This window comes from Colias croceus, chromosome 23 (assembly GCF_905220415.1).
Source record: "Colias croceus chromosome 23, ilColCroc2.1".
In the NCBI taxonomy this organism is placed as follows: domain Eukaryota; kingdom Metazoa; phylum Arthropoda; class Insecta; order Lepidoptera; family Pieridae; genus Colias; species Colias croceus.
In genome coordinates, this window is record NC_059559.1 from 616,236 (window position 1) to 629,619 (window position 13,384).

Here is a 13,384-nt window from a genome sequence, read left to right on the forward strand (position 1 = left end):
TGCAATTAAAACCCTCCTTTTCTTTATTCAGTGGACTGTATTTCTTCTTAATAACGACGTACAATTTCTCCTTAATAACGACGTACAATTTCTTCTTACTATTCACAATAGCGGTAGGTATACTGAGCGACGACTGTTGACCGCGAGACTTCTTGCTTCTTGCTGTTGCTCAAGTGACGAGCTCTTGACTAGTGGTGAGTGGTGTCTTTTTACGGTCAAAAGTCGCCTTCTTTATACAAAACTATAGGGATTACTCCCGACGGTGGGTAAGACGCCGTACCCCGTAGGCTAGAGGTGCATTTTTACAGAGTATACACCCGACGGTGGTAAAACTATCGTGCGTCTACCGAATACATTACTACGTTACATACAATGATAAAATATAAAATTCTCTAATTGAATTACACATTAATAACACAAATAAAACTTTAAAACTGTATATAATAAAACACACGAATGACATTAAACAATAAAACTACTTAGACAATTACAGGTGGTGAGACTATTTACATTATAGGATTAGGTTGTCGTCCGTAACATCCTCCCCCCGGCGCAGAACCTCGGAGCCTTCATTTATCGGGAGGACGACTAACCTCCTCACGGGTCGCCTAAAAATCCCCCCCTTGGTCCTTACGTCGGCGCTTCGCACCACCTTGTCCGTCCCTTCGTACACACGTTCTACTTGCCCTAGAGGCCACACGTTGCGCGGTAATATTCCGTCTGTTATCAACACTACGTCCCCTTCCTTGACGTTTGGTGTCGACCGTACCGCGTCTCCCCTAGGTGTAAGCGTAGGCAAATATTCCCTAACCCATCTAGCCCAGAAAGCGTCGGCTAACGCTTGCGAAACTCGCCAAACCCGCTTATCTAACCGGTTACTGGATCCTAACACTGGCATACCGTCTGCCGTTCCTAGTAAGAAGTGGTTCGGAGTTAACGCCTCTGGGTCTTCAGGGTCGACGGAAACGTGCGTAAGCGGTCGCGAGTTTACTGTGAACTCGACCTCGTTCATCAATGTCTGTAGCACTTCGTCCCGGGGTGCTTGCTCATTCAATATAACCGACAATGCGCTCTTTACTGTACGAATTTGTCGTTCCCAGCTACCCCCTTGGTTGGGTGCGCCCGGGTCGATGAACCTCCACTTCGTTCTTCTTCCCAGCGCGCATCCTTCCAACTCTGGAAGCCACTCTGCGTAGGCGCGTCTTAATTCGACGTCGGAGCCGCGAAAGTTAGTACCGTTATCGCTCATTATAACCGCTGGCCATCCGCGTCGCGCGGCCATCCTACGCAATGCCATTATGGCTGAGTCCGTACTCAGACTATGTAAAATTTCTAAATGTATCGCGCGCGTCGTCATACACGTGAATAGCATTCCCCACCGTTTCTCCCTGCGCCTACCTACCGTGACCGTCATCGGGCCGAAACAATCTACCCCTGTACTCGCGAATGGACGGGAATACATGTCTAGTCGTACCCGCGGTAGGTTGCCCTTTATGGGCACACTTGGGTTGCGTCTCTTCACCGTGCATGTGACACATTTACCTGTAACTGATTTTACTACGGCGCGTATGCCTATCACCCAATATTTTTGCCGTAAATTATTTACTACGTGTTCGCGACCGATGTGAGCGTTTTCACGGTGTTCCTTGAGAACGATAAGACGTGTGAGCGGGTGCTTGCCATCGAGTAGGACCGGCCGTTTTCTAATTTCCGGAACGTCGGCTGCGTTAATCCGTCCTCTCAAGCGCAATAACCCGTCTTCGTCTATACAAACGTTCAACTTAAACGCGCGGCTAGTGCGCGGGACGCCTCTGCCGCACTCGAGCGCCTTGATTTCATCTGCGAAGCTTTCTCGTTGCGCCTGCTTTAATAACAATCGCTCCGCTTGCTCGATTAACGTTACGTCCAGGCATTTCGGTTGTTTGCGGCATTTCGCGACAAACAACAGGACTCGTGCTAACGTTCTTGTGCACCGCGTATACGACGAGAACCGCGTGACGTCTATTAGCGGCGTTACTTCCGTCGCGTGCGCTACGATTTCGCTTGAAATTGTTGTTGATTTTCCTACGCTCTCTTGGGGCCACGTGTCGGGCGATTCTAATAGGAATCGCGGTCCCCTAAACCAGCTGTTCGTGCTTGTGAGTGCGGTATTTCCTGCTCGTGTGGCTGCGTCCGCTACATTCTTGTCCGTTGGTACCCATCGCCACTGCTTTGCGTTTGTTAACTCGGTGATCTCAGTAAGCCTGTGCGCTACGTACGGCGTGTATCGCGCGGATTCGTTCCTTATCCAATGCAACGCGGTTTTAGAATCGCTCCAGAACGTTGCTTCGCCAGACTCACGGTGTTCACGTACAATCGCATTCGCTAAGCGTGCGCCTATTAGACACGCCTGCAGCTCGAGCCGCGGTATCGTTTGCGCTTTCATTGGAGCCACTCTGGCCTTCCCCGCGATCAGTGACACGGACACGCTACCGTCGTGGTTTACGAATCGCCAATAAGCTACCGCCGCGTACGCTTGATCACTCGCATCGCAAAAAACGTGCAACTGTCTACTCGCTATATCCTTTTTCTCGTAACAGCGCGGCAATCTCAACGCTTCTATGTACCGTATATCTGCTAGCCATTCGCAAAAGGCTTCCGCTTCTTCGACGGGCAATGGTTCGTCCCACGCTACTTGCTTGCGCCACAGCCCTTGCAGCATGATCTTAGCCGTGACCGTATACGGACTCAGCAAGCCGAGCGGGTCGAATAATGCCATGACTGTCGCTAGCGCCTCTCGCTTCGTTGGTACGCGTTGCCCGTTCTTGATATCGCTCGGAATCCTATTCATCGCCGTATTAAACGCTAACTCATCGCTACCCGACAACCACAAGATACCTAATGTCTTCTCGTATGCGTGGGCGTTGGCACCTAGCTCACGCGGAGCGCCGGCCCTATCCTCTCTACCTACAGGAGCGAGTATTTCCTCTACGTTCGCGCTCCATCCTGCCAGATGAAAACCTGCGCGCTCGTAAACTTCTCTCACCTCCCGTATGGTGTGGGCGGCCACCTCCGTTGAGCCGAAACTGTCCAGCCAGTCGTCCATATAGTGATTGAGCGTTATGGCCTCGTAAGCCAGTGCGTGGGATTCTCGATGGTCTTGGGCGCACTTATTTCGCACGCTGTGCGCTAAGAAAGGCGAACTCCTCGCTCCGAATATCATTGACGTCATAACATATTTCTGTGGCGGACCTACTCTGTCGTCCCCTCGCCACAGAAAATGTTGCACCGCCACGTCTTCCGGACGTATTTTTATTCTTAAAAACATATCTCTTATGTCGGCTGATACTGCCACTGGCCGTTCCCGGAAGCGAAATAATACGCCGTTGAGCGATTGCAGCAAGTCGGGCCCATCTAATAATACGTCATTGAGGCAGCGGCCTCCCACGCGCGCTGCTGCGTCGAATACTAGCCGCGTCTTACCCGGCTTATTCGGGTTCGTTACCGCAAAATGCGGCAAGTACCAAAGACGCGCGTCTTGCTCGTGCGTCGCGTGCGCGCTGCCCTCACACTTCGTGGCGTATCCCTCTTTGATGAGCCGGTCTATTTGCGCCGTATAGTCCGCTTTGAAAGACGGCGATCTATCCATTTTCAACTCAATGCCTTGTAATCGTCGCCGGGCCGCTTCGTAGCTGGGTGGCATTATTATATCTCTATTCCTCCAAGGCAGTCCCACCTCATAATGCCCGTCCCTCAGCGCGACCGATGATTCGAAGGCTCTTACCGCGCGTTCGTCCACCTCGCACGGTTTCACGCGCATCGAAATACCTAACGCGTCTATTCCGAAGTGTGCTTCCACTCTATCGTGTAGGTTTTCGTCCGCTGAATTACTTTTAAATTCGTTATTGCTTACGACGTGCAACACCGTCTCATCGTCCCGCGTTATTGATCGGCGCGGCGCGGTCCCGTGGATGACCCAACCTAACTGGGTAAATGACGCCGCCGGTTCATCCTTTCCGCCGACCAATAAGCGTCGCGAAACGATTAGGTGCCAGTTGTCTGTGCCAATCAGTACTTTCGGCGTCGCGTTCTCGTAGCATAAGTCACGTGCCCTTAATGATGTTAGGTGCGAGTGCACTAGATACTCGGCTCGCACCGTCTGACTCCCGATACGCAAATCTTTCATTGTATGCGCCTTTAGTCGTTTGAAATCGCTCTGGCCGCGACCGCGTATACTAATCTCTACTTTCCTGCTTTCGCTCTCATTCGTAGCAGACGAGATTCCTCTTATACTTAACGGCTGCGTTGGCCCCTGTGCGCGTACGATGTTTGCGAGTTCATCGTCTATCAAGGTGACTGTGGACCCTTCGTCCAGTAATGCGTACGTCTCTACTTCCCCGCCAGCGCCTCTGACGGTGATCGGACAAACCTTAAGTAGAACCTTACTGCGAGCCGTCGTGGCGTGGACTGACGCGGTATGTACGGCTACGTCCTCACTTTGTTCGTTTTCCTGTTCGCTATTTTTCTTCAAATGCAATAACGCGTGATGGCCCTCTCGGCACTCCTCCACGCCACAGCGTTTTGCCTTGCATCGAAAACGTTTGTGCTTGCTATTCATGCACTGGAAGCATATGTGCGTCTCCTTCGCCCATTCCCATCGCTTTTGAACCGGCATTGCTAATAGCTTTTTACATGTAAACGTCTTATGCTCCGCCCCGCAACAAAAGCATACGTCCTTACTCTCCACCGCCGCGGTGGCGTATACTTTCATCGGTTTGCGTTCGTTACGTTGTACCGGCTCGTTATACCTACCGATGTTTCGACCACCTATAGCGAGCCCCGAGGACGCGAAAGTGTGCCTTAGACTCCTATCCGCCTCTCGCATAAGGAAGCGTGATAGTGTCGTGATCTCTGGCTCCGCGTAATTTCCGTTGTCCTCCGCGTAATCGCACCAGCGTGATCGCATGTGCGGGCTCAACTTGTCTACCACAGTTCGTGCTAACATCGGGTTTTGCAAGTATCCTCGCTCATCTAAACACGATATTACCGTGACTATATTTTGCAACTTTATCGCGAACTGATTTATTTCGTTGGGCGTGGTCCCTAAACGCGGCAGACGCTTAATGTCCTCTAACGCGTTATCTATAATAACCTCTGGTCGTCCGAAACATTGTTCTAACGTTTTTAGTATAACGTCCGGGTCGTTCGCTGTAAACAATAACGCGGATACGGCTTGCCTAGCTTCTCCTTTTAAGCAAGACCTTAAGCGTGCTATATTCTCGCTTGCCGTGAACTTATACTGCGCGTTTGTTTCTACATACGCTGCTTTAAACGGTAGCCATTCGCCCGGGGCCCCGTTAAAGCCTGGCAACTCCATAGCTTGCCTTGGTGGCGGTCGATTCCTTGTTAGCTGCTCTAACGTAACCGCGAGTTTTTCTATATCGCTCTGTCGTCGTGGCGACGGTGATTGTTGGTCCCTATGCCTACCCGGTACGCGACGAGACGTCAGCTCGCGAATCCCTGTCATACTCCGCCGTGCCTCTGGCGAGTGGTTCCGCGGCGTCTTCGCCCCTGCTCCTATCGCGGCTCTGGGGATTTCCGACTCCCCCCGTGGCATACTGTGCTCTAACCAATCATTCACGCGATGTTTAATAATCTCTCCCTCAACGCTCTCCCTATCCGTTTCTTCCCGAATATCGACGACGTCCGCCTCGAGTCGTTTCCGTTCTAAATCGGCCTCGATGCGTAGCTCTTCCCGCCTAAACGCAGCTAACTTTTCCGCGGTTTCTAACTCTCGCCGTTTGATCCTAGCCGCTACGCTCGCCGACGAGCGTTGTGATCTAACCGATGGCGCCGCGGTGCGCCTAGCTTGCGTTCCTACAATCGTCGCGGGTGTCGTCATCGCGGGTGTCGTCGTCCCTATACCAACGTGTGTGTCCGGGACTTCAAAGGTGTCGGCCGATGCCGACGCAGGACCTTCGGCGTGTACCCTATTCGCGTCCCCCATAGTCTGACTGCGCGTTGTTGGCATCTTCTTCGGGCGCTGGTGCCCCCCTACCTGCCTAACTGGCCCTAGCAGACCTTCAGGAGGGCTCGGCTCGCACCGAGATATGCTCCTTCAGGGATGGAATATGAGGATAGGAAAGGGAGGACCTACCCGGCAGAGAGTGCTGGAAAGTACTGGGTGCTCTGTCACCGGCGGGAATGTCCGATGCTTTTGGCAGTACCTACAGTCCGGTCCCAATACCGTCCAACACCTTACCGGCGTAGCAGTGCTTTTCGGTTCGACGCCCGTCGCGTCTTTTGACTGAACCGGCAGTGTCACACCACACACCGCACCACTGTCTTGCAACAGCGTTAAGCTCTGAATTCACAGCGTTTGACACCGTTAGGTGCTGTGAATTAGAGGCGCGGTGAAAACCACGTTTTTTAATTGAAGCTGGATCACCCCGATGTCGCTGACTCGCTGCGCTGACTTGCTGCGTTGCTCGCTGTGCTGGCTCGCTGCGCTGACTCGTTGCGCTGCTCTGCACCGCAAACGCCTGCCCGTCGCACCGTTGGGTGATCTTGATGTTACTTGGGTCTCTTCGGTCTTCAACCAGGTCTTCTCACTGCTCGTACCGGTTTCTTCTTTATCCGGCTTCCGAAGGGCCAACCTCTATGGGGGGCCAATTGGGGATGCAATTAAAACCCTCCTTTTCTTTATTCAGTGGACTGTATTTCTTCTTAATAACGACGTACAATTTCTCCTTAATAACGACGTACAATTTCTTCTTACTATTCACAATAGCGGTAGGTATACTGAGCGACGACTGTTGACCGCGAGACTTCTTGCTTCTTGCTGTTGCTCAAGTGACGAGCTCTTGACTAGTGGTGAGTGGTGTCTTTTTACGGTCAAAAGTCGCCTTCTTTATACAAAACTATAGGGATTACTCCCGACGGTGGGTAAGACGCCGTACCCCGTAGGCTAGAGGTGCATTTTTACAGAGTATACACCCGACGGTGGTAAAACTATCGTGCGTCTACCGAATACATTACTACGTTACATACAATGATAAAATATAAAATTCTCTAATTGAATTACACATTAATAACACAAATAAAACTTTAAAACTGTATATAATAAAACACACGAATGACATTAAACAATAAAACTACTTAGACAATTACAGGTGGTGAGACTATTTACATTATAGGATTAGGTTGTCGTCCGTAACAATAGGTATATTATGTCGAATATAGCCAATCTTAGATTAAGGATTGGTATTGGTTGGCACTTGGCGCGTAGCGCGCGCGGAGACCAATCCATAATCTAAGATAGCCAATATTATAATATTATCATCACGCTAAGTCCATTATATGCGAAGTAATGCGGGTAAAACCGCGGGGCACAGCTACGTAGACCGTACTGAACAAGGTACTGACTAATCGCGTTAAAACGTCTTTAATTTCGAAATTATCATATCGCTCGAGATAGTTTTTCATTTTCTCAAGAGATGGCGTCGAGGCTGCAATTAATATAATGTGTTTTGTTCTTGTTTTTTCTATGCAAAATTTTACATACAAAGTTAACTTTAAACCGCGAAGTATTTTGTTTTTTGAGGAGCAAACTTATTTAGGAACGTTAAGCATTTTTTGGTAGGGGAAAAATTTTAAACAATCGCGACAAAAATTACAATATAGGTAATCTATATATACTATAATACTATAAAGCTGAAGAGTTTGTTTGTTTGTTTGAACGCGCTAATCTCAGGAACTACTGGTCCAATTTAAAAAAAATCTTTCGGTGTTAGATAGCCTATTTATCGAAAAAGGCTACAGGCTAATATAGGCTATAATATAATATCATTACGCTAAGACCAACAGGAGCTGACTAATGCGAGTGAAACCACGGAGTACAGCTAAGTAGTATATTATCACAGTAAAGTATATAACTGGCTTACTTATTTGTTAATTATTTCTCTTAATTAAGTACTCCTTTTACTATTTATTAATGACTGCCTTTATCTTAAACATATAAACCTACATGAACAATATTTATACATCACAATGTAATTATCTGTTTACAAACATAAAATAATTTACCTACTTTTTACCTAACGGGATTACCCGTCTCCGAAGATGTGCTAAATATGTATAAATAAGTAATAATAATATTTTTTTTAATCAAGAATCGTACGCAATCTCAGGGTAACCTGTTCGTAAGGTCATTACCAGGAATGTTGCTATGTGTTAAAATTTAACCTTGAAATGGGAAATTGATATTTATTTTTTATATTTGATTTGTCAACAGATCAAGATGTACATCTATTCTCTAGCAGGTCTTCAAATAATGGCAAGTTGGCTGCAAAGTAATCTACTTACCCTAAACACCGACAAAACAAAAGTTGTTTGTTTTCACACAACACTAAAAACGGCACCTGGGGTAGATATGAGGTTTACCATCCATCACTGCAAAGATGGTACACCACTATGCTCGTGCCCTAACCTCCAAATAGTAGATGAAACTAAATATCTTGGTGTCATAATTGACAAGAAACTAACATGGGAGACCCAAGCACGTGCTCTAAGCTCCAGAGTTCGTAAACTCATGTACATATTCAGACTATTAAGAAATGTGGCTGATACAGAAACGATGCGTATTATATACACAGCGCTGTGTCAGTCGCTTCTGTGTTACGGAATATGTGCATGGGGTGCAGCTTGTAAAAGCACACTACTGAGGGTGGAAAGGGCACAAAGGGCAGTAATAAAAGTGGCGTATAAAAAACACTTACGATTCTCAACAACGCAACTGTATCTAGAAACCGGCTTTCTTAGTGTACGGAAGTTATTTTTAATGGCACTCATTTTAAAATTTCATAAGTCAGCTAATAGAACCTTAACAAATCCAGAAAGTAGACGTCTTATATGGCAAACTCCAGCCACTCGTACCTCTTTTGCTCAGAAATCTTTCTCTTTCTTAGGTCCTTACTTATATACTAAAATTAACAATACATTAAATATTTTTAAAATGACTAGATGTAAACTAAAAAAGTCACTAAAAGTATGGATGCAAGGCCTTGATTATATTCAGACGGAAGAGATTTTGAAGTTGGAAGTATAGAGACCTATCTAAATTACTCACACACACCCAAACACACACACATACACACACACACACACACACACACATACACACACACGCACACCCACACACACAAACACACATACACACGCATGTTTAACAGTGATTTATATAATTTGTATTGTATAATTATTAAAAAATTTGTTTTTTTGTAAAAATTTTATGCAAATGGAAGAAACTTGTTCCCACGACACAGGGAATCCTAGTGTGGGAACAAGGGTTCTTATATTGTATGTATCATATTATTTTGGATAATAAAATTATTGAATTATTGAATTATTGAATTATTAATATATTTTTGAGTATATGATATAATTAGCATGCATATCAAGATGTAGATCCAATTACAGGCAAATACAAAATGCATTTTTGAGTTGTATCAAATTATAGCTTCTAATCGCAGTATAAATTTTAATCAGAAAACATTATTCTAGGGCCGGTTGCAGAGCTTCACCGACCATCAGTGCGTACGTCAATCGCGCTTGTCATATGTATGGAAATTCATAAAACCGTTCATAGCTAGACCGACCATACGCACGCGTATTTCCATACATATGACAAGCGCGATTGACGTACGCACTGATGGTCGGTGAAGCTCTGCAACTGGCCTAATCAGTATAATTTTTATGTAAAACGTTTTAACATAACATACCTATAACATTACAGTTACGTTAATAGGTGGTTAACGGTAAGATTTGATTGTAATGAATAAATACTCTTCACTCATAGTTTAGTATTTTATGTCAAAAAAAAAATGCATGAGTAAAAAGAATTGCAAATTAAATTCATTTATTAGGTACCTATCAGATAACTATATTGTTCCTGAACTACTAAAAAAGAAGTAGTAGGCACAACATACACGTACTACTTACATGTTTAAAACTAGTTATCTATACTAATATTATACAGGTGCTCCGCGGTTTCAACCGCAGTGCTCCGCTCCTGTTGGTCTTAGCAAAATAATATAGCCTTTAGCCTTCCTCGATAAACGGGCTATCTAATAATAATAATAATAATTTATTTATTAATAGAACATCATAGGTCCACTTGTTAGTAATTTCTTAATTACTATGTTAGTACATTACATTAATTATTTAAATATTATCATTTTACAATTTACAATTTACCATCTATATGTCATTTTATTTTTATTGATATAGGATGTGTGTACTTGCTCGCAATGGTGCAAGTACACACAATCAAATCTGTCTGCGATCATTTTAAGAGCGCTATTGGTACTGCCCCGCACCCGGCGCACCAGAGATGTGCATCTCTTCCGTATTAAACTATAAAAGCAATCTACTCGCGCTTCAGCAAACATCCCTGATGCGCTACAGTGGCGAGGCAGTCCCATCAGCGCTCTGAATGCGTTGTTATATTGAATACGTAGAGCATTGTATGCCCGACGACCATAGTTATACCAGAGGCTGCACGTGTAGAAATTAGAGCAATATGCTCTGAATAGTGTTATTTTCACCTCAGTGGAACAACGAGCAAACCTCCTGGCCACCATGTTCGCACGGACCGACAACGCTCTACGCTCCCTCTCTATGTCAGCATTATCCTTCAAGTCAGATGTCAGAATATGGCCAAGATATTTATATTCATTGACTCTTTTTAAAACAAGCCCATTCAGGGTGATTGGAGGCATTGACCGGGGTGATTTCCGGCCTGCCTCGAAAACCATAACCTCACTTTTACATGCGTTATAGAGCAAGCCATGACCATCGGCATACCTTTCACATATAGTAATCAACTTACGGAGCCCACATGCTGACGCGCTCAATAAGACCATGTCATCTGCATAGCTAATATTATTGACACAAGTGTCATCAATATGACACCCAATATGAGTATTGCTAAGTTCAACAATAAGTGCATTAATGTACAAGTTAAAGAGTGTTGGAGAAGTCAACCCTCCTTGTCTTACCCCACATTCAAGTTTAAATGTGTCCGAATGAACACCAGCCCAACGAACTGTATTGGCCTGGTTACCATACCAAAACTGTAAAATCCTGATTAATTCAGGAGACAAGTGGTAATCTCTAAGTTTCCTCCATAAGACCTCATATGAAACCCGGTCAAATGCCTTAGACAGGTCCAGAAAGCAGGCATAGATTGGAGTTCGCTTTGATGTATAGTAATTGATAACATGTTTCAGGCACAAGACAGCATTTTCAGTTCCTAGTCCGGCTCGGAAACCGAACTGGTTATCATGTAGATTTATAGATTTTTTTAAAAGCGGTTCAAGCATTCCATCAAACACCTTTGCAATCACCGTAGCCAGTGAAATGGGTCGGTAATTGCCTTTATCTGTGAGATCACCAGTTTTATTTTTTACAATTGGTACAACTACTGTCTTCATCATGTCATAAGGCAGGTAAGAATGACTGATACATAAATTGAACAGTAAAGCAAGTACACGCGACATGTGGGGTCCAGCATAGCGCAGATGCTCGATGCTGAGACCATCGTGACCAGGTGATTTCCCCCGAGTTATGCAGTTTATTCTATTTTGAATATCTTTATCAGTGAACCGTATAGTAATATCATCGGAGGTCTCAGCATCCCACACCTCTTCACATGACGCCACTTGCAAAGGTTTTACAGAAAAATGACATTTAAAGATATGGGCAATTTCATGTGGATCACTACAACCTTCAATAGAAGCAGGAAGGCTTGGCTTTGCACTTAACTTATTTGTTACCTTCCAAAAACTATGAAAATCTTTGTTAGTATTATGTGTTGCTAAAATATCCATTTTGATTTTTTCTTCATTATTTTGACACCATCTTAAACGTGATTTAAATATGCGTTTGGTTTCACGCATTTCATCATATATTCTACCAAATTGTGGTTGACCCATGTCTAACCAGATTTGCAAAGCAGACCTAGCCTTCCTATATGCTGGAGCCACATGTCGGTTCCACCCCACAACTCTTTTTCTCCTACAGGTATGCCTATGGTCATCACTACTACTAATAGCGGAATCACATAATATTGATATAATTTTGTTATACATATTATCTAATAATTTTCTATGTTCCAAGTCCTTACAATGCTTATTACAACACAAATTTAATACATCAGGAAAAGATAACAATTTCAATTTATCATTACAATTTTTGTTATACATTTTTATTTGTTCAGTATTCCGTTCCCCCCATACAATTTTATTAAAAGGAAGAAATGTCCTTGATATCTTCACATTTACAGACCCCAAGTCACATTCAAGAATCAAAGGAAAGTGATCAGACCAGAAACTATCATACTGTACATAACAATTTCTTATTGTAAGCTTAGTTGCTTGTGTCACCACGCAATGGTCTAGCCATCTCTTACTACCATGGCTATCACTAATAAAAGTAAAGGAACCAGAATTTAATCCTAATATTTCAATGTCAATACAATGCCATTTTTGTTCATTGCAAAAATCAATCAATTCTTTATAAAACAATTCATTTGGATGGGCATTAAAGTCCCCATTAAAGTCCTTATCTAACACCGAAAGAATTTTCCAAATCGAACTAGTAGTTCCCGAGATTAGCGCGTTCAAACAAACAACCAAACTCTTCAGCTTTATAATATTAGTATAGAATTTACCTTGATATAAGCTTTCCTTACACTAGAACAAGCCTAATAGCACAGACTAATAATAATATATACTACGTATACAACTAATAGTCTTATTAGTAACAAACAAGTGATAACTGCGTTAAAAACAACCGACTTCAAACTTGCACTTGCAAAATTTACAAATACCTACAGACAAAAATGCTCATAAAATAAAAACTACTGGGCCTATCCGAATAAAATTTTTATGGGACCAATTCGACACCATCCCGCATCGAACAAAAAAAGAATCACGTAAATCGGTTCAGAAACCTCGGAGTAATCGGTGTACATACATAAAAAAAAAAAAAAAAAAATATATACCGGCCGAATTGATAACCTCCTCCTTTTTTTTGAAGTCGGTTAAAAACAAATATATACCTAATACTCTAAAGAAATAGCATTTCACGCTTCGTGACGTCATCGGTAACACAGTTGCAATTTTACACTTATAAATAGGGAAAATTAGCCTTTAAGCTGGGTATCACCAGCCAGTGTTTTGGTTTTCCCAAGACTGTCAAGACGTTTTGTCGATAAATAGAATGTCTCTCTGATATTAATTATCTAGTCATTTTGTGGTTATGTTTATGTGTTGTGTGCAAAATGTTTTGGAATGTTGTGTGTCTATCTTTTACGGGTAAGTTTAAAAATGCGCTTTTTTATTCG

At 44.0% G+C, this 13,384-nt stretch overlaps 2 protein-coding genes across 2 annotated transcripts in view; one reads left to right on the forward strand and one right to left on the reverse strand.

Moving 5' to 3' along the window:
* Positions 1–511: 511 nt before the first annotated feature.
* On the reverse strand, positions 512–11,867 carry LOC123702533. The gene is made up of 4 exons (XM_045650309.1): positions 11,385–11,867; positions 6,428–6,637; positions 6,211–6,374; positions 512–6,095 (listed from the first exon to the last, which is right to left on the reverse strand). The coding sequence occupies exons 1-4, from the start codon at positions 11,865–11,867 to the stop codon at positions 512–514; spliced, it is 6,441 nt and encodes a 2,146-aa protein (XP_045506265.1).
* A 1,355-nt stretch (positions 11,868–13,222) lies between these two features.
* LOC123702119 (modular serine protease-like) overlaps positions 13,223–13,384 on the forward strand; it is a 29,758-nt gene continuing 29,596 nt past the window's right edge. The window contains exon 1 of the mRNA XM_045649766.1: positions 13,223–13,355. Coding sequence (XP_045505722.1) covers positions 13,322–13,355 — 34 coding nt within the window. The 5' untranslated portion in view covers positions 13,223–13,321. The remainder of the gene's footprint in view (positions 13,356–13,384) is intronic.

Excerpts from the sequence above, each read along its gene's own strand:
- LOC123702533 (XM_045650309.1), bottom strand. The coding sequence starts at position 11,867 with ATGGATATTTTAGCAACACATAATACTAACAAAGATTTTCATAGTTTT. Across the intron at positions 6,375-6,427 it reads AGCGAGTCAGCGACATCGGG|CACCTAACGGTGTCAAACGC; the intron begins GTGATCCAGCTT and ends TCTAATTCACAG. Across the intron at positions 6,096-6,210 it reads GACGGTATTGGGACCGGACT|GAGCATATCTCGGTGCGAGC; the intron begins GTAGGTACTGCC and ends CCATCCCTGAAG.